Source organism: Geospiza fortis, unplaced genomic scaffold, assembly GCF_000277835.1.
Source record: "Geospiza fortis unplaced genomic scaffold, GeoFor_1.0 scaffold452, whole genome shotgun sequence".
Taxonomy (NCBI): domain Eukaryota; kingdom Metazoa; phylum Chordata; class Aves; order Passeriformes; family Thraupidae; genus Geospiza; species Geospiza fortis.
Window position 1 is genome coordinate 1633650 of NW_005054369.1, and position 20910 is coordinate 1654559.

Genomic DNA, 20910 nt, shown 5'->3' on the forward strand with positions numbered 1-20910 from the left:
CCCATTACTGTTTAGCTGTGCAGGGATAAAAAGAAATGTCACCTCATGGCTTTTAAAAGGCTTATTTAAAGAAGGTTGTTCAGTGTTGCCTTTAGTAGAAACTTACTCCCACTCCAGAACCTGTTATTACTGTTTTAGAGCTGCTACTCTGAAACTTTCCAGGAGTGCAGAGTACCCTGCAGTGATTAACTCAGAGATGTGAAACAGATTACTAATCATATGGTTAAAAAAAGGTGATTGAAAGAAAAAAGAACTGTCTCTAGAAGGAGTTTGGATTTGTTTTCTCTGTGGTATTTGACACTAATTCTTTGCACTGTGGTAAGCAGCAGCATCCACACTAGTGGACTTTGTGTGCTGTGATAATGGCATTTTTGCTACTATTTTTTCTTTTTCCCTCTTTTTGATACTTTGCTGCCTTGCCAGCATCTTAGGAAGAACTGGATAAAATGAGTGTAGTTTGTTCGGCTCACTTGGGCTGGGACTTGCCTGAAGTGTATTCCAATAGCAAATACTTTTACCAAAGACAGTCCTTGGCTGTGTCTGAATGTGGCTCATCGTCAATTAGGAGCAAAGTGCCCCACAGTGGGTGCTGAGTGTGTGTTTCCATGTTTCCTTGGGAGGCAGGTGGTTTTCCTCCTCCCAATGGTGACTGCCTGTGTAGCCCTGCTGTAATTTATGGTCAGCCAGTGTTGAGGAGGTCCAGGGGATAATTACAAGAAAATGTACAAGACTTGGTGTAATGTTCCTGCCGTTGGACAGGTTTAAGTGTTTCAGGGTTTTGATGTCTGACTGCGCCGTGTGTTTTCAGTCAGAGCGTGACATCTGGTTTTCCTCCTTGTGTGCGAGGATGGCTGAGAGCTAAACAAAAATGGGTCTGGTGTTTGAGGCACAGTCTAAACACAGATAAACTGGTTTTGTATTTGACCTCACTTTTTATAAAGAAACATCTTGTTCAATTTCTGTACTTTGTCCAAGGCTAATGTCTTTTTAAAAAAGAAGTTTTAACAGTTCTGTTGTTTTATTGTGTCTGTTTGTTACTGTAGATCTTAAGTCAGTATTCATCTGTTGCTGTTCATGTTCAAATTCATTAAACGCTGCTGGCTGTATTTATGCAAATCTTCTATCATAGCTCATTATTTTAAGTAATTTTGCTTGGGTTTTGATTAGTATTGTGTGGGAGATGCCGTGCATTATGTAACTGTTAAACTGCTTACCCTTGTTTGCCCAAATGGTGTTGGTTTCTAAGCAGTCGTATTTAGTCCATCCTAATGTGTAGCAACATCTCATCTGGACAGTCATTCACTTTTAATTGAGCTTAAAACAAAACAAAAGAACAAGCCTGACAAAGAAAGAGAGCTGAACTGCAAGCTGCTGCTACTGGGTTTTTATAGGTTGTTTTCAGCAGTTAAGATTTTCCTAGCTTTTAGTCACAAATGTAATAGAGCTAGATGGAGTTTGACCCATTTGAGATGAGTAATGAATAAAATGCAAACTTGCACCATGCAAATTGCACAAGAGGGTTAACTGTAGTGGCTAAGAGCACAGAAATGCTTCAAGAGATAAACATTAACATAAAAATAAAGACAACAGAAAGAGAAAATGTTTACTATTCTCAAATATCTGTTAATTCTGTAATGAGTTTCCAGCTTTTGCAGACATGTCCGTTTACATTAAGTTGTAGACCTAAAGTTCATTGTCAGTCTTGTATTTCAGATGTCTCCAAAGATCAGAAGCTTGCCAGATGTTTTCATTCTTAGTGCATGGAGCATTAGCAAAATTGGACATCCTCTTGCATTAAAGCTGCATATAAATTCTTTTGCTTATGAAAAGTCAGCAGTTGTGTTGGAAGTGTGAATAGAATATTGAAAAGAAAGCTGAAGCAAAATCAGCGTAATTTTTCTGAATACCACAAATACCTAATAAAGTAGATTTAAGATGCTTTGAAATGAGATACTAATCCATAAAGCAGAATGAAAACAATTTTTTATTAATTTTATGTAAATGAAACCCATCTGAATTCACCCAATGAACTGACTTCTGAATGTGTTCAGAAGTTAATTCTTACTTTCTTGCTTTTTTTGGTTAAGAGAACTGTGTTTCTTGCACTGTGTTTCTTTGTGAGATCTGAAGTCTCCTGGATTTTAACTCATTCCCCACTTATAAAAGTTTTAGGTAGTGAGGCAGGTCATACCTAAAAATCTGCAGTAAGGAGTATTTTTGGTGATCTGGACTGTCAAAACTGAAGAAAATGTTAGAAGTCACTTACCATGCTAGATTGAAAATATTTTCATTGCAACTGTGTGACTATTTACAGTTTTTTTTTCTCACACACCATTACTGCTGTAGCTTATAAATTGTGTTGTGATGTGCATGGGAGTGATTGGGTGTTTAATGGAATTCAGATTTGTGCCAGTCTGAGCTGGATGATGCTTTTCTTGAGACAGCAGCCTCATCCCTGCTGCTGGGGGGAGCAGAGGAGCAGCTCCCCTCCTCGGGAGAGCAGAGGTGGTCCGGGTGTGTTTGGAGCAGCCCTGAGGATGGGAGGGTGATGCAGGCAGAGCCTCCCAGCCCTGCTTGTATCTGTTTGCTCAGAAGGGTTTCTGGGTTTCTGCATTCTGGGGCTGCTGCAGTCTGGGTCCAGTTCCTGCTGTCGGCACTGCACACAGCCAGCTGGTGTTCTGTAAGGAAATCAACATTTCCTATGTAAAACCCCCACCTCGTAGAGCAGCTTGCAGAAAATTATTCCAGTGCTCTTTTGCTGAGATGACAGAGTGTTTTCTCCTTTTTGCTGCTCTCTTTGGGACTGAATCATTGCCTTTTTAAAGAAGTGTCCTAACAACCAAAGCAAACTGGGCTTGTTTGTTAAATTCCTTGCTTGAGTGTGTTTGGGCTAATGCAGAAAATGCTTCTATGTTTATGGTTTCACAATAATCTTTCCATTCTTATAATACATAGATACTACTGCAAAGCTTCCAGATTAAGTGCTGATCTGATCTGTTTGTTCCATTGACAGGGTCAGGGTTCTTAATTTTGTTAAAATTAATTTGAGGAGATGACAACGGAGCTTATTGTTAGTTCCCATCAAACTACAGAAGCCCAGGTTCAAGTTTTCTGCTTTTAATATACTGATCTGTGGAGGCTTGTACTGAGTTATTGAGAAAGAACAGCAAATAGCTGAAGGTAGAGTAAGTTTGGTAAGGTAAGAGAGGAAAGTCAGCAAATGTCCACCTTGGAAAATAAGGCTAGGATTTGTGGAAGGTTTTACTTCTGTACTCCTGAAGTGCTGAATTAATAGATTCTGCATTTGGTTATTGAGATCCTTTTCTTTCAGAAAAAGGTAGTTCTGCTTATTGTGTTCATCTGAGAAGTTGCTTTAGTGTTTTTAAAATAAAGGAACCAGCCTGCCTTTCTTTTTGGAGCAGCCTGTGAGAGGCAGCTGCAGGGGGGGAAGGAGGGTGGTTCTTGATTTGCCTTGCAAGTCTTGCTGAAGGCTGAAGCTGGCACCTTGGGCTCCCTTTTTTCCTGTAAACACAAAAGCAGATTTATTTGAAAATCCATAGACATGAACAAAATGAATTGGAGGTGGGAGCACTGCTTTGATTGGTGTATTTACGTAAGGTTTCAGCCAGCACAGATGCCAGCACCATCCCAGCAAAAATCTGTGGTGTAGATTGGTCTAAATCAGCATCTGGCCTGTTTGCAGGGAGGGCTTGATGGTTTAATGAAGTGGAGCTCCATATTGTTCCTTGTTTGAGCCAAAGGAAAAACAACTTCTGGACACAGCGAATAATTAAATTGAGGGAGTGTAATATATCCTGTCGTAAAAGTGGTATTTGAGACCTTCTTTGTTTCTTCCCAGTTTGTGTGAGCTGTTTGGTGTTTTCCTGTGCACCCAAAAAGAAGAATGTTCTTAAAAATTGAAGCAAAGCAAAAAAAACCACCAAAAACTGGTTCTTCTAGGTCACCTTTTACAACTGACTTCATGTAGTAAAAGGGTGATCTGATAAGGTTTTGATTTGTTTTTTTGTTCTTTATACAGAACTTAATATATTTTTCTCTTCAGTGTATTGAGTTACTCTACAGGTACATCCAGAAGATACTCAGCACACTGTCTAAACTGATGAACTGGAATTTGTTTGAAGTTTTGTGGGTTTTAATTTCTTGTCTGCTCGTGCTTTTTGGACATAAAGGCATGCACCTGCACTTCACAGTCACTGTGTTGCTATTTCTCTGTCAGAGGAGGTGCTCCATGATTCAGCTTCTCCTCTGTGAGGAATCTAAAATAACAAGTTGACTTGAAAACAGAGTCAAAGAAGTAATAGGGAAAAAATGTAATAAGCTTCAAACTGCTGTGGCTGGATGGTGATGCTGTATCATCAGGAAATCGTAGAATCACAGAGTGGTCTGAGTTGGAAGGGACCTTAAAGCTCATCTTGTTCAATCCCCTGCCATGGGTAGGGACACCTTCCACTGTCCTTGTTGCTCCAAGCTCCTTGGCCACTTCCAGGGATCCAGGGGCAGCCGCAGCTTCTCTGGGAAATCTGTGCCAGGGCCTCCCCACCCTCACAGGGAACAATTTATTCTTAATACCTAATCTAAACCTACTCCCTTTCAATGTGAAGCCATTTCCCCTTGTCCTGTCACTGCAGCTCCTGATGTAAACAAATTGGGTGGGTCTGATGTCCGTGACCTCCAGCTCTGCTCCCACCAGACCCATCTATGGGAGCTACCGTGGTGGGTAGAATTGGAGGTCAGATCAAGCAAAAAACAGTAAAAAAACCCCAATGGTGAATTTCCTCACTGTACTTGATGTTGGCAGAGCTGTCAAGGAAGAGAAATTGTGTTGCTCTATTGAGCCTTTTTTTATTCTTTACTTCATAATAACCCGAGGCCTTGTGTTCAGAGGTGGTGAGCTCATATCTCAGAGGCTTTCAAAGCTGCACATACTCATCCTCTCTAAGAATGATGTCTGAGAGCATCTGCTTTTTAAGTGGCACAGAAGATAATTGCAGCTAAAAAGCTGATCTTGTGATACCTATGAAAGCTTTCCTGTAAGGTGGGATGTCCTGAGCTATTTTGTTTCCTGAGTAGTATCTCAATGCTTGTTTAGATTGTTTTTGCAGCCAGCTGCTTTCCAACTTGAGCTGCAATCTCCTTTCCCAGTCTTAATATCACTAAAACAGATGATGTCTTGTTTTCATGCCCCATCCCAAATGTGGGTTGGGATTTCTCTGCAGTGGGAACTGCTTTGTTTAAGGCCTTACAAACCAGAGCAGGGAAGAAACCATTTACAGTTACACATACCCATCACAGACTGTTTATGGATTTGGTGGGAAGCATCACCTACTCCAACCAAACCAACTTCTGCTCCACTAGGAATTATTCTCAAGCATTGGAGTATTGGGACAGCCAGTTCTGGTGGTCCTTGGTGGCACAGTCTGTTGGTGGCAGTGGGCAGGTGCATGGGCAGTATGCTCCTGCCTTCTCTGTTCTGAAAACCCTGTTCAATTCTCCCATGTTTCTAACTGCAAAACATTAATTCCTAAAAAAACTCTACTGTTTCTAGAGAGAAGAAACTTATTAAGAAAGTAATTAAAAACCTTATTTTGGGAATTGAGGGAAAAGCTTTGACCAAACGGAATAGATAAATCTAGTGTCTAGTGTACTCATATAGGAGGCGCTTTGGCAAAGTAGAGAAACTTTTTTTTCCTTAAAATTCCCAAAAAGTCTTCCTTGCAAAGTCACCTTTAGTAAAATCAAGTTAACTTTGTATTCTGCTGTATATATGTATTTTTCACTTACTGTATTCTCCTGTATATATGTATTCTCCTGTATATATGCATTTTTCACTTACTTTGTCAGAGATATGGGGCACCTGGTATGATCCAGCTCCTTTTTTCCCATTATAAATGGGCATGGACGTCTGTCAGGAATGGTGGAGGGGAAGCAGCAGGAAATGTGATTGCCTTTTCAGCACATTCCTCAGTGTGACACAGTTTTATAATGTAGAGGTGGGAGTGAAGTGCTCTGCAGGCTGTTCAAAGCAGTACTGTGGAACTCGAGCTTTATGAGAGAGCTTTCTGTGCTCCTGATTGCTCCTGGGCTTTCATGCAGCATAAATATGGATTGCTATGGAAAAGGATAGTGCTGCCCTCTCCTCTGTCCCAGCCATGCGATAGCCCCTCATTCATGCAGCCACCTGATCTGCTGAATAGATCACTTGAGCTCTTGGAAAAAACCCATGTTCAGAGCTGGAGTCCTCAGGAGGAGATAGTAGGAGTAAGGCTGGCAAATTTAAGTAGAAGTTTCAGCTATGCCTTAATAGAGCAAGGTGTGTGTGAAGGTATTTCAGTGAAGAATGTACTAACTCATAAAACACTGGCTAATTGAGGAACAGGTATTAACTAATTTTTGGGTTGATGTGTCTAGTTTTGAATTCAATCCTGTTGTGCAGCTTGTTACTTTTAGTTTCCTAGGTTCTGGGTGGTTTTGTTAGCTGAGAGAGTAGCAGTAGGATAAATAAGAAGTGTCAGTCAAGTGATGTGACAAGTTTGTATTTAATGAGTTTTGCCTTTTTAAAAGCAGCACTTTGTTGAGTTTTACACGCTGGGTAACTATTCTGGGCTAAGGGAGGAATTGCTGTGTACGTTTGTCTGTTTGTCCTTTATCTACCTGCCTTACCCTTTCCCTCTATTATGCTCTCTACACAAAGCTTTTTCTGCCTTCCCCGTCCAGAGTTTCAGATTGCAGTGAGAGTGTTCATGGATGTTTTGGTGTGAACTTGTTGCTTGGATCTACTTCTTTTACTTCAGCAGATTGACCACTTGTGTGGCCACTGTTTTTTTATAAATATTGGTTTATTTTAACCAGTCTCTGGTGGCCTCAGCAGGTCATGACTGGGTTTAACTGAGTAAATTGGGATTAGAATAGGTGTGGCATTTAATAATTAACTTTCTGGTTACTCAGGTCCAGTAGGAAACCTGTAATGACTCTGTTTTCATTTTGTTTACAGGAATAGTTATCTGCTTAGTCTCATCCTTCGTATTCGGCAATCTGAAGAAAAGGTCTGAGCCAGCATGAAGACAGAATCCCCTCTCCATTAGAGAAAAAGTGAGTTGGAATTGGGTTGAAATCTGAATTTGTATCATGAAAATTCTGTCTTAGCCTGCCAACACACACAGCTTGTGCTTGCTTTCAAGTGGCATTTTCACTTTGTAACACTATTGATATGGGCGATGTCCAGTCAAGACCTAGTCTTGGTTAAGCACATTTCTAAAATTTTCAAATTGTAAGTATTTTATGTCAATTCCAACACCCTCCTTTTCTGAAAGAACTGCTTACTCACTGTGTAACTGCCCACCTGATACCCTCTGTCCTTCCAAATCCTGTGAGGTCTATTACAGGACCTAGACTTTGTGTTCCTTTTTTTTGTTCTGTTGGATTCATACTGAGTTTTATTTTAATAATTTAATATTTATAACTTGTTTTTGTAGCTGTACTGGTCATTTCCCCAGTATCCTCAGTGCTTAATGGGTATTCTGAATTTGTTGGGAATTGCAAATTTGAAGAGCTTAAGAATTATAGGACTCATTTTTGCACTAGTAAATCCCGAATTTTGCGTGTAAACTGCTGGTAGGTCAAGTCTTACCCTTTTCATAGTGATTTTACTCCCCTTAGATGTTGTAATAATATCAAATAAAAAGACTGCCTGTTAGGCCAGCCTGATTTTTATATCCATGGGGTTAAATCTCATTCATTTGTTGTTTTGAACAGCTCCTTTGCTGGCTGTGTGTACTGATGGTGTGTTCTGACCCCTCAGCTTTCTGCTCGCCGCAGTTCATTTCAAGGAGTGCACGATGACAGAGCGTGGAATTAAATGGGCCTGTGAGTATTGTACATATGAGAATTGGCCTTCTGCAATCAAGTGCACCATGTGTCGTGCCCAGAGACCCAGCGGAACAATTATCACAGAAGATCCTTTCAAAAGTGGCTCCAGTGATATCGGGAGGGACTGGGATCCTGCGAGCACTGAAGGAGGGAGCAGTCCTTTGATCTGCCCGGATTCCAGTGCAAGACCAAGGGTTAAATCATCCTACAGTACGGAAAGTGCAAATAAATGGTCGTGCCACATGTGCACGTACTTGAACTGGCCAAGAGCTATAAGGTGTACCCAGTGCTTGTCTCAGCGCAGGACCCGGAGCCCCACGGAGTCCCCTCAGTCCTCGGGCTCCGGCTCCAGGCCGGTCCCTTTTTCCGTGGATCCGTGTGAGGAATACAATGACCGAAATAAACTGAACACAAGGGCTCAGCACTGGACTTGTTCTGTTTGTACATATGAAAACTGGGCCAAGGCCAGGAAATGTGTTGTGTGTGACCACCCCAGACCCAACAACATTGAAGCAATAGAACTGGCTGACACAGAAGAGGCTTCTTCCATCATAAATGAGCAAGACAGGGCTCGGTGGAGAGGCAGCTCTAGTAGTGGTAATAGCCAAAGAAGATCTCCACCAACAACCAAACGTGAATCTGATGTGAAAATGGACTTCCAAAGAATTGAATTGGCTGGAGCTGTTGGCAGCAAGGAGGAGCTTGAAGTTGACTTCAAAAAACTAAAGCAAATAAAAAATAGAATGAAAAAGACTGACTGGCTGTTCCTAAATGCTTGTGTGGGTAAGTTGTTTACTGCTACCTTCTGCTCTTGTGCTGGCGGTTAAATATTTTGGGAGAATGAAGAATTAAAACAGAAACTTGGCATTTGATTTCAAACCAGCTTTTTTTATCTCTGCATTTCCATTTAAAAAAGTAAGCCAAATGTAGAGGTTCCTGAAATAGCACCTGCTGAGAGAGGCTGTGAAGTTCATCCATAATCTGAACAGGGTTAGACGTGTCTCTCAAGTGTACTTGGACTTTTTTGACCTTTTGTAGAAATGGATATTCTTGTAACCAAATCCTGTTGTTCCATGTAATTGTCAAAGGGTGGAAAAATTATAAAGCCAATCTGCAGAACACGAGTGCATATAGTACTGTAAAAAATGCCATTAATGGATAATTAAAATTACTTTTCTTTTTGCTATGGCAAGACATGCTCTGTAGAGTCAGCAGCTGCAGCTTGGGAGTATTTGTAAACAGTGTAGAGCTTGCAACAGTACAAGATGCTCTGTCAGATGTTAAAAATAACACCAAAATATGTAGCTCCAAGAAACTGCATGTGTAATACTGACCTTGAAAGTAATAATGTTGTATTAATACACATACTGTGTTGTAAATGTTTACAGGCTTTCTGAAAGTATTTTTGAAGTCAGCTGCTTCAAAAAACATTCAAATACCAATTTTGTTTTGTATTTTAGTGCTTTCCTAAGGAAATGCTGGATAATTCTCGCAGTGCTGTTAAAGAACAGAGCCATGTGAGAGCAGGGTTTTCTTCAGTTATTGACCTTGTGAGTTAACTCCTGTGCTGTAGCTTCCCAGAAGCAGATATCGCGTGCCCCAGCATACGAGCAGGTTCAACACTTGAAATATGCAACTATTTTTAGAGTAAAACACTTCATTTGAAACTCTGGCTCCACTAGTATGTCTCATGCTGTTCCTTAATGTTTCACAAAGTCACTTCATGGTTGTTGTAATCAAAAAGCTAATTAGTGGAGCTGCTTTGTTTAACATATTTGATAAGGTGTAAATGTTTTTGTGGGTATGCTGTGTTTGGTTTCTCTGAGCTAATAAATATTCTGGTTTATTTTTGTGTTGTGTGAGTAGTTAGACATGCACACTTCCTTTTGGGAAGAGATGCCTCAGTATTTCCTGATACCTCCAGTTCCTTACAACCTTTTCTCCTTCTGAAATGAAGCAGCTGAAATTCTGTGTGGTATTTTTTAAGTTACTGAGTGCCAAGGGTCAGTTGTTGGAGGTTGTTCCTATGCCTGACAAGAGTGTTTATCTTGCATTCTGATAACAATTGTATTAAATATTTGGCTATTTTTTCCCTTTGGGTTTTCAAAAGTGATTTTTTTTTTTTAATATTCTAATGTTACTTAAAATATTTCACACTTTCTGATTTATCCTGTGTGGGAAGGGTTGTATTTATATTTAAGAACGTGGGTTTGCAAGTATGTACTATATAGTTGTACATAAAACCCAAAACCATGTTCGTAGAAGTTTTGTAATGCAATAATGATTTGGTCTGAAGGGATCTTGGTGAGAAAAGCAGAATGCAAGTGGAGTTGTGTGCTGATTCTTACTGCTGCCTGCAGAAAGCTTTCGTGGATTTCTTTCTCTAACTTAAACACCTCCTGTACCTCCTGGGGGAGAGGGATGATGGGGGCACAGGAACCAGCAAACAAAGCTGTTAATTATCTGTCCCTTATCTCAGAATTTCATTTTGCATATTGCAGATATAAGTTTTTTCCCCAAATACTCCTTGTAATAGGAATAACCTTAGGAAGATTGATGGAGGTTGCATGGATTCTCTCGTGCTTGTCTCTGTTGTGCAGTGCATCTGTGCTACAAAAGTACACCAGTTCAGCCAGTAATCATTAAAGCAATAAGCTGAATTTCTGCTTGTGAACTTACTGTGACGTACTTAAACCAGTTTAACTGTCAATTGAATAATTTTGCCCAAAGCATCTGTTTTTACCATTGAAATCAAGTGGGTCACTGTTACTAAGTGAGTTCTGTTTGTTTGCCAGCTGGAACTCCAGAGAAGTTTTAGCTGAGCTGAGCATTTGTCAGTCCTTAGCCAAACAAAATTATAAAACAGGACAAGTTCATGTTAAATAGCAAGTAAATTTGTGAACTTTGATGACCAAGAGTTTGTGTGTTACCCTGCTCCATCTGACAGATGGTGCCTAACAAGGATTTGGGGACTTCAGACTGAAACCTCCAAGTTTAAGATCAGTCAGTTGTGGAGGGTCCATTTGCTTTGAATCCATCTTTTGTTGGAGAGATGTTAAAATGTTAACTTTTAAAGTTAGCCCTGAAGTTAAAAATAACGATTAAAGGAGTAGGAGGAATTCTTGGCAGAGTGGTTATTTTCTTTTCTCTTAGAAGATATTATCTGACAGAAGGTACCAAGGAAAATGTCTGATACTTCAGGACAGCTGTTTGGTTGAACTCCCTCTTCACATCTCAGCTCCAGTACAAAATTCTTTCTACTAGATTTTAAATTTAATGTCAAATTTCATAAAACACATGTATCAGACGGCTCTTTTCCACATCTGTTCTTTTTAGCTGAAACATGGAGAGATGTGTATGAAGTAGAATTAAGAAGGTGTGTGTGTTTGTATTTTTTTTTTTTGTTCTGTTGAAGGCATCCATTAATGCTTTTCCCACCTTGGTAAGTAATCATGTCATCAAGGCTTCCATTCTTTGCAAATCCAGGCTGGACAAAATGTGATGAGTGCAGCTCTTGCCTTTCAGCATGAATAGTTTCCTTGATGGAGGGTATTCCTTCCAAATCTGAAGGATTAGTGGTGTTCCCCCATTCAAACTCTGCCAGCAAATGTACTTGAATGTTGCTTTTTTTATTGACTTGTTTTTTCCAGTGTGAGTGTATCTGTTGGGTGATTCTTTCTCAGAAAGATGAGATTTTGAACTGATTCATGTGGTTAAAATTGATTAAAATCCTAGCAGAAACTAGTGTAAGCGTGGCTTACTGGCTTCCTCCAAATGCCAGTTTAAATTATAAAGAGGAATTACAAATGGTTTCTGCAATGACACCAATGTTTGCTGCCACAGTGGCCTAGAACAAGATTAATGTTGAGTCCAAGGTGACTCATTTCTTAGGGGAGGGAACTGATGTGCACTTAAATTAAACTTTATTACCTTTTCTATAACTTATGGTACCTGTGGCAGAGGCTGTCAGGCAGTCCTGGTGGCCTGTGGGAATTACAGAATGTGATGTGCAGCCATCAGGAGTTCCTGTGGGGCCTGGTGAAGCTGGTTCCAGCTGGCTGTAGATTAAGGAGTACAAATGGATGAGGATGGCTGTGCCTGTAAAACCTCTCTGGCATCCAGAGTTTGCTTGGTTGTTACCCTGGAGCTTCCCATCTCCTGGCACTTCAGGGCTAGGTTTGACAGTGATGCTGGCAGAGTGTGTTTGCTGCAGGGCACTGCTGGGGATTCTTGAGTTGTGAGTACAACTCCTGAGCTTGAGCTGCTAGGTAAAAAGTAAACTGCATTTCTTCCCCTTTTCCTTTCCCCTCCCCCTGTTTGTCACCGGCTGCAAGAGTGTGTTCTTCCCTTGGTTCAGGTCAGTAAGGTGGGTGTTGCTGTCGTGGGCGAGAGCTCCCTGTGGGGATGGTGCACACATTCTTTCTTAGCTCTGTGAAGGAAACCACTAAGAGTGTGTTTCTTAAACACATCCGAAGTATTTAGAGCGATCTGTGATGAATCTTGTTTTGCAGTACATCCTTAAAAGGACTGTAAGTTCATTCCTAGTATTCCTGTTTATGTCTGCTTAGTTTTTCCTTTGTCAACTGTTTTATCTCTCCATTAGATTTTTGAATTAGTGCTAGATATGTTACCCAGGCCTTCAGAAGCCCTGTGGGCAAGGAGAGTCTCCCTGGCCAGACATTGGTATGGAGTTGGCTGGGCTGTGTCCCACGCTGCCCTGCAGCTCTGGGAGACACAGAGGCACCTCCTGCTCCGTGTCCTGCAGAGCCTCTGGCTCTTCTCTGAGTGTTCATAAAGGCAGCCTGAAGGAGCTGACATGAACAAGGTGCTTTCAGCTGGCACTGCCACCCAGAGTCATCCCAGGTTCCCCTTGCTGTCCTCCTGGCTGTTTGAAAATGAAACTGGGTTAGGGGATGTTTTCTGGGGGGGTGTGGGGGTTTTATTTCTCTTTGCTGGTTTAGTAAGTTCAGACTGACTTTCTCATCACATCCAGGCTACAGCTGAACCCTGATGGTTTTGTTTATGCTGTGCAGTGGCAGTGGGAAGTGCCTGGGTGGGAACAGGCTGGGCACCTCTCCGTGCTGCTGTCTGTCTGGGTGGAACTGTTCAGGGAAGTGCAGCATGGATCACTCACTGCCAGGGTGTGCCTGGGGACTCAGCAGTGCCTGTGGGGATGGCTGGGGGGAAAAGAGTCCCTGGTGTGAGTGGTACAGCCCAGCCTCCTTCCCTGCTCCCCTGGGACAGGGGGAAGCATGACTTGGCTGCTGGGCCAGGTGGCAGTGATGTAAGATCACAACTCTCACCTGGCTGGGAGAGCTCCGGGTAATGTCATCTGTGCCTTGTACAGCTGTCCTGTCATAAATGCTTTACATTTGTGAGTCTCTATCTTTGAGACTGAGGAGAACTCTGCCTGCCTTGCAGCCTTGGCAGAAAATCATAACTCCTTTTACTTTGGTCTCCTGACTACTTTTCTTAAGCACTGTGATATTGTATGCTACAAATAATTGAATAAATGATCAAGTTAAAACCAGTTATTTCAATTTCCCTTAAAAGCACTGATGGGTAACTTTAATAATTAACTTTAATGATTTTCCACTGTCCAGCCTCCCTTTGGAGTACAATCCTGCATGTAACAAGGGTTGTGGATGCCTCTGACAGATTGGAGAGGGATAAGGACATCTTTGAACAGTTGTTCTTACATCTGTGCTGCTTTGTCTTGTGATGATACACTCAAAACACACTACAGGGGTTGTATGTAGGGAGAAGAGCTGTTTGCATGGAACAAAGAATAACCAATATTCATGCTCTCATGCGTTGAATGGCTTCAGGTTTTAGGTACATGTCTTCTTGGAAGTATTTACTTCTTTTTTTTTTACCTCATACAAGGTGCTGAGCTTGAGGAATCAAAAAAACCCCCTTAATATACAGAAGTTTCTTTCTCTGTGTCATTACCTAGAGACTGACCTGCTGTTGGTTGTGTACTAATATTGACAAGGGAGGCTCTGGTAATCCAAAAAGGGAAGGAACAGAAGGGTGTGTAAAAGGCCCATAAGGGTTTTTCAGACTACCCCTCTTTTTTATAAGTTGATGTGTCACATTTGCTTACAAAGCAATCTGTCCTTCAGGACAAATTCTTCCTTAGATGAAATTGTGAGTCACTTACTATCAATAAAACTTCATTTATGGCCGCCTGATGTGCCCCTGGTGAAGAGCTGGAAGAGCCTGAGGGCTGACTCAGCTCCAGAAAATGCCACAGGTCCTCAGCAGTCTGTGTTAGAGGAGAAGAGATTCTTAACAGGTGTCAGAATTAGGTTTTAGTGGGTCAGTTGATCAGCCTCTCACTTGCTGGCACTTAAGCCAATCTTAGGATTAGTCCTTAGATGAGTAAATGAGAGAGAGCATATATGTGACAGACCACTTGCAGTTGTATCTGGCAGAAGAGAAGCAGCACAGGGCTCTGTCTCTGATCTGTTTTATGTTACAGCAGGAGCTGTCTCCACTTCTGACTTCTAAAATGTAGAACTTGGTTGTTTGAGCAATTTGCCTTCTCTTGCCAGGCAGTTCAAGGCATTGTCCCACGCAGAGGCACAGTGACCTCCTTAAGATGAAGTGTTTCCTTTTGCAGTCTGCCCAGGTGGAAGAACAGAGTTATTGGAGGCATTGCTGCCTCCTTGAACCCCAGAAATCCCGAATCCCAGGATGTTCTTTGGATAGTCACAACTGCAGCAGTCTGCTGAAAGAATTTGCTTACTGCATTTGCAGCTTATGCCAGCCAGTGCCCCACAACTATCAGAAAGATACTGAAGTACTAAAGGCTGTGCTGAAGTATTTTCCTTGGGAATTTTTCTACCTGGCTGCTCTGAAGCCACAGGAAAAGTGCACTAAGGGAAAACAGGACTTGGTTTTCTAGAAATGCTTGTGAGCCTATCTTGCATATTTTCCAAGTTTCTATAACTGCACTAAACCCTATAAATATTTACATGTTCTAAAGAATAAGCTTAATAGCACCTTAAGCTGAAATAGTTTGATTTTAGCAGCTAATTCTGGCTTATTTAATATGAGGATAATTCCTAATAAAGAAGGAAGTTGTAAAAGTTGTAGGAGGATCAATATGGCAAGAGTTGTAATTGGGTGATTAATATTTTTTTAAAAATTTCGTCTTTTAAAATACCCTTCTTAATTTCTATCATTTTATATATACTAAGATTGCAAATGTCTGATCTGTGCTGTTTCTAAGAGGCAGGGCTTTGCTAAAAGAAGAAAAAAACCTTGGCTTCTGGTGCTGTGAAAGTCTTCCAATGAGAGGAAATGCCTGAATTGCAAAATGGGAGCACAGTTGAACCTGTAAATGCAGAATTCTGACTTGTACTTGTATTTTCTCATGAGTTGGGTGCAGTGCTTGACATTCTGTCCTCTCCCTTAGGTTGTCAGACTATAGTCAGAGATTTTACATTGGGCCAAGCAGAATTTTTTAGGGGGCACACAAAGACTGGTGTACTCAGGGGCAGCAGCAAAGGGACATTTCTGGAGTCTCCTTTAAAGGAGAGCTGTGGTGGTGTGGATCAGGAGCAGGCTCTGAGTCACTGGGATGTGTTTGCATTTGTGCTGCTCTTGAAGCCAGTCAGGGCTGTGCCCTCCCAAGGGTTTGAGCTCCTGGAGGCTCCCGGGTGTTCTGGGAACAATCTTAAGGCAAACGCCACTCTTCCTTTTGACATTTTACCAGTCTGGGGAATGCAGTGGGTGTCAGTGGGGAATAATCCAACTGGCACAGGACACAATTCAGTCTGCTTGTGTAAGTAATGAGGCACTTCTGTGTTGTGAAATGCTGGGAATTATAACATCAGTAAATATTTCTGTAGTATTTCTCATAAACAGTGGGGATTTTGAGCTCTGTTTAAATAGACTTAATGAATTTGAGGCTCTGGCTCATCCCACAGAAATCAAAGCCTTTGTAGGAATGTGCCTCCTATTGTCAATACAAGCATATTCAGGTCTCATTTTAGTATGGTGATACTGAATTTCAGAACTGCAGGCATGGTCCATGTAGGCAAATTCACCTCATAGTTTTGGGGCAAGATTTTTGTTTTCTGGTTCATGTTTCTGACAGTCTGCCTGTTATCATTGTATTTTTTCTTCACTGCTGCCTTGAATTATATGGACTGGCAGTGTAAGCAGGGTGGCACTTGATGGGCTGTCAGGAATTTTCCCTGTTCTTCTACAGTGGAGCAGATACTTGGTAGAACAGGTAAAGAGAAGTGTTAACTTCTTCCTGTGGCTCACAGGGGCCAAGGAGGCTTGTAATGCCCAAGGAATATCAGGCCTGCAGTAGTGAGTTGGACTAGACAAAGAAAAACTTCCCTGATGCTTCCCCCTGCTATAAAGAGTAATTTTAACCTGTTTGGATTAAAGAACAGAGGATGACCAGATAGTATCCATGTACACAGTCACATTGCCATCTCTCCATGAGCTGTAGCTCTGCTGGTTTGTGTCATTCAGCACAACAACGCTATACCTAAAATACTACTAAAAATACATTTAATTTTTTTTAATAAGGTCTAGAAAGCATACTCAGTTTGCCTGGTTTGGATGCATTACTTAATATCTTAATCTTTAGCTTAAACTTCATCAGCAAAGTTTAGAAATGTACTTTTTAACTGACAGCTTATATAACAATTTTAGTAATTCTAGGACATGGGGCTTTGAGGAATGTCAAGTATTGCAAGACGTGGGAATAAACTTCCAGAACTGGCAGTGCTGCATAGAGCACACGTCACTGATCTGGATCCTTATTGCAGCTTGTAGTAGTTGATGCTTGAAAAAGGCATTGCCAAACCTCATGTGACCACCTCAGCATCAGCCTTGAATCTCAGTTGTTGCTGAGGTTTGATGAAGAGTGGGATGATAATAAGCAGCTGAGGGTGGGGGACTGGAAGAACAACTAAAATGATGAATTTCCCAGTAGTAGGCTGTAGTAAAATGTACTGCTTGACAGGCTGGCTGGCTGGAATGTGATTTGGGTCTGATCATTTGTCACCTAAAGATCATTTTAGGGATATTTGTTTGAATTTCGAAATCAGTTGTGGATATTTGGATTCTCAGAGTGGCCACCTACCAGTCTTGGATGGTCTTTGGTATGTTTGTGTGGGGGATGTGGTGGAGGGTGCAGATGTGGTAACAGGAGTCTCCCCCATGTCAATAGGAGTGGTTAAAATACAAAAAGGGGTGATGTACCTTTTAGTCTTTAGCAAGGTGCTTCTCCTAAATTAATGTGATAACCAAAAAATAAGGATATCATAAAATAGCAGAGAACTCGCGCTTCTATTAAGTTTCTTCTTTCCTCTGATTCTTGGGTTTGATAGAGCTGTGGTATAACTTGTTTTAAGAGGGCAGATCATGAGAAATTTGATTTGTTGTCTGGATACACATACAAATCTACACACACAAAATACCAGTTTGGAGTATTTAGTTGGAATGATCATTGCAACAGCCACGAGGAATTGCCTTATCAGTGGCAGAAATGTTGCTTGTGTGGAGATAAAGTTCTAACTTGGCACTTCTGACTCCTACAGAGCAAGAACTAAAATTGGACAGACCAAACTCATCTGGAGAGAGCACACAGGCAGGCACTGAATGAGAGAGTAGTGCTGGAGAGGAGCAGGAATGTCTTCTTTACAGGAGACAGACACATGCAGCACAAAACTGCAAAATGCTGTCTGTGTGGTTTTCCTTGTGGCCTGGCCTGTTAGGACTCTGGAATGAGTGGGTAGATACTGTATGACTAAAATTTGCAGTTGAATTGTTGTTTTGGAACTTCTCTGCTTCAGACCACTGTTGAATAATCAAACTGTTATCTGTGGAAGCTTACACAGCACAGCTGATAACTTTGTAGAGAAATGTCTTGCACTGATAATCCATTTTCCCCCTGTGTTTCTTCTGGAAGCTTTTTAATCTCAGCATTCAAAATGATACTTTTTTGGTTGAGCTAAGAATGCTTTTCTAAATCCTGGATTAACCAGCAAGCCAGTGGTTAGTGTACTTCTCTGCTAGCAGCCATTTCAATTTGTTGTGTTGGAGTTTTTTTAATTTTGGTAGGGGATTTTTACTCATTTGGGATGAGTGGGTGGGAAGTGTTGTGGTTTTTTCCTTTTTTTATTTAATTTCATGTCCTGAGTGGGAGTGATTGTCCTGACTGGGTTTGATGACCTTTCCTGTTCATCAGCTTTTATGTCTTGGTGAGCAAATGAAGTGAAGGATGGAGTTGGGTCTCAATCTCCAGCCTCCACTCAGCTGCTGACTCTCAGGAGCTGGGAAGGAGGTTTAGCTGCAGAAAATAGGGACAGGGTTTTCTCATTTGTCATCTGTGCTCTTCTCTGCTTGAGCTGCTGCAGCAAGGGCTGCTTCTCAGGAGTGAGATTCTATTTACTGCTCCAGTGAAGATGGCTTCAGGGACACTATTCTGTTTCCTCAGTTCAGCACTGCACTGTTCTCTCGTGGACCACGTACCTAAAATAGAAGATATTTGAAGGAATTTCTAAATTTAGGAGGTCTTATATTGGAACAGATCCTGTTAGCAGCTCACATCTTACTGATGGTGTATCTGATAATTGCAGCTAAGGAGTACATTCAGCATGATTGGGCTTGATAGGAAGCATGGTACATAAATCAAAGATTGCCAGGGACTCTAGAAGCCATTGGGGTCATTCATTGTTCCTCTCATCTTGCTTTAGAAGGTACACACAGTGTATTTAATTTCTCTTTAATTCAGTTTTAATGGAGTATCCTGAATGAAACTCTCAGGCTACATTAGTAGCAGAGATGGTAAGCTGAAGAGAAAAGTTTATGCTTTATACCATTTGTACTGTTTGGAAAAAATAAAACTTTTAGGCCAAAACCCTTTTAATAGATCCTATTTCTATGATCTGGTAATATGTGATAAAATAATCAAACTAATCTCTGCACTGTGGAAAAATTACTTTCTCTGGTCAAATGAAATGCTCATGTGTATGTTACTGCTGGTGTTTCATCATGGGTCCACTTCTGAGCTGCCTTGTGATCTCTTACATTTTCTAGCTGGTGTGGGTAATAGAAATGGTCTGAGAGATGAGGTAAGTGTAAATATTTAGTAGTCTTCTGCCTAAAATAATAAAAAATAGGCAAGTTTCTTGCTATGCAGCTGATCATCGTCTGTTTGGCCTGTAACAGAACAGCTACAGGTGAGCTGTGAGATGAGGTGGCTTGTTCCAGAATGGCTCCCTGGTGTCTGAAATGGGCTGTGTGTTGTTTCTCTGCCCTCAGGAGTTGTGGAAGGTGATTTGGCTGCTGTGGAAGCCTACAAGTCATCCGGAGGGGACATTGCCCGGCAGCTGACGGCGGACGAGGTGCGGCTGCTGACCCGCCCGTCCGCCTTCGACGTGGGCTACACCCTCGTGCACCTGGCCATCCGCTTCCAGAGGCAGGACATGCTGGCCATCCTCCTCACTGAGGTGAGCTCCCCTGGCCCTTGCAGCCATGGAGCAGCACTGTAGGGAACTGCCCCCCTGTGTGCAGCCAGTGGCATGCAGCTCTGGTTTGTGCTGGTGGTGGAATTTACGTGAATCGCCGCCTTGTGCCTTGGATTTCTCCTCAAGAAGTGAGTTTGCTTTAAGAGACTCCCTTGTGATGGTGCTGAGGATGTTCAGTTTTCTCATTAATGAACAGTCTTGGCACACGTTGGGACTTTACTGGCAGTGGAAGTGAGCTATTGTGAGGCTTCCTGTGCTCTGGGTGAGGGAGAGGAAATGCTCTCAAAGCAAAGCACTGACATCAATGACAGCGCAGTTTATTCTGAGTTTGTTAATGAGTTAGTCTACCTGGGCTGGCTTTCCTGGCTTTTGTGGGAGCTTCTCTTCCAGAGACAGACAAATTTCTTGCTTTGCAAAATTGCTGCATTTTTTTCTATTCCTTGCCCATTTTATAGACTGACTGATTATTCCTCTGTTTTGCTCTTCCACGTTCCATTGTGTCACCTCACTTCTGGTGACCTCTGCTGTTCTCCATCTTTGCCCTGTAAATAATTCTGTTACTTTTTTTTTATCTGTTTTCTTCTCAGACTTTTGGTTCCTCACCTGATCAGGGCCACATTTTTGTTCTGCCTTCTTCCCTGATGCTTAGTGCAATTCTGGAAGCTGCTGTTTGCCTACAAAGCACATAAAGATGATGGAATGGTCAATGTTGAATAATTAAAAAGAGTAGATGAAGCAAGACAAATGTAGCTAAAGCCTTGAGTATATATTTATATACGACTAATATCAGCAGCTTTGTGCTGCTTACATAACTCTGTGTGGATGGAGTTACATGTTTTAAAACAAGTTAATTTACTGAAATACTGTCTTAGGGATTTTTGTGTTTGGTTTTGTTTCAGTGCCTAGGAATACTGACTCATCTTGTCATTTCTGGAAACGCTTAGTAGTGTTTGAGCCCCAGTGATAATTTCCTTTTCTAGGATATGAATGAGTGAAAATGTGGGTCTTAAAGGTGTTTTTTTTGTATGCATCTGGTGTCATCCCTGTGCCACTTATCCATCATTGAATGGGTTTCTGCTGCCAGTGAACTGGAGAAATTTAACTGTCTTAGCTTCATGGTTTTTGAGAAGATTGAAGGAAACTGTCTTGTGCAGTGCTAATAAAGTTTTGTTGAATCTAGACTCATACATGAGATTTGAGATTGCTGTTATTATGAGCTCTTACCTATTGTTTTCCTCTTTTTTAGCTGGGAGTGGTCACCTTTTAACTCACTTCTTCAATTTAAAGATGTTTTTAACCAGATCTAAGTTATCATTTCCATGACAAACGAGACATTTCATTAAGAGTCACTCATTAAGAGTCACTAGACTTTACATTTTTCAGGGTGCCAGTGTTGACAACTCTCTTGCATTTCCTTGCTGGCCAAATCCTCTCTGCTGGTGGTCATCCCTCCCAAATCTTTATATCGAATGGGCTAATCCTGAGTGCAGTAACTGTGTTGTTTTACAGGTGTCCCAGGATG

The 20910-nt window shown here is 41.5% G+C and overlaps 1 protein-coding gene across 1 annotated transcript in view; it reads left to right on the forward strand.

The window, feature by feature from the left end:
• The first annotated feature begins 7012 nt into the window (after positions 1-7012).
• The window catches only part of ZRANB1 (zinc finger RANBP2-type containing 1), a 31201-nt gene continuing 17303 nt past the window's right edge, over positions 7013-20910 (forward strand). Inside the window, exons 1-4 of the mRNA XM_005424509.2 lie at positions 7013-7110; positions 7820-8670; positions 19183-19389; positions 20898-20910. The exon at positions 20898-20910 is cut by the window's right edge and continues 107 nt beyond it. Of these exons, the coding sequence (XP_005424566.1) occupies positions 7857-8670; positions 19183-19389; positions 20898-20910 (1034 nt within the window). The 5' untranslated portion in view covers positions 7013-7110; positions 7820-7856. The remainder of the gene's footprint in view (positions 7111-7819; positions 8671-19182; positions 19390-20897) is intronic.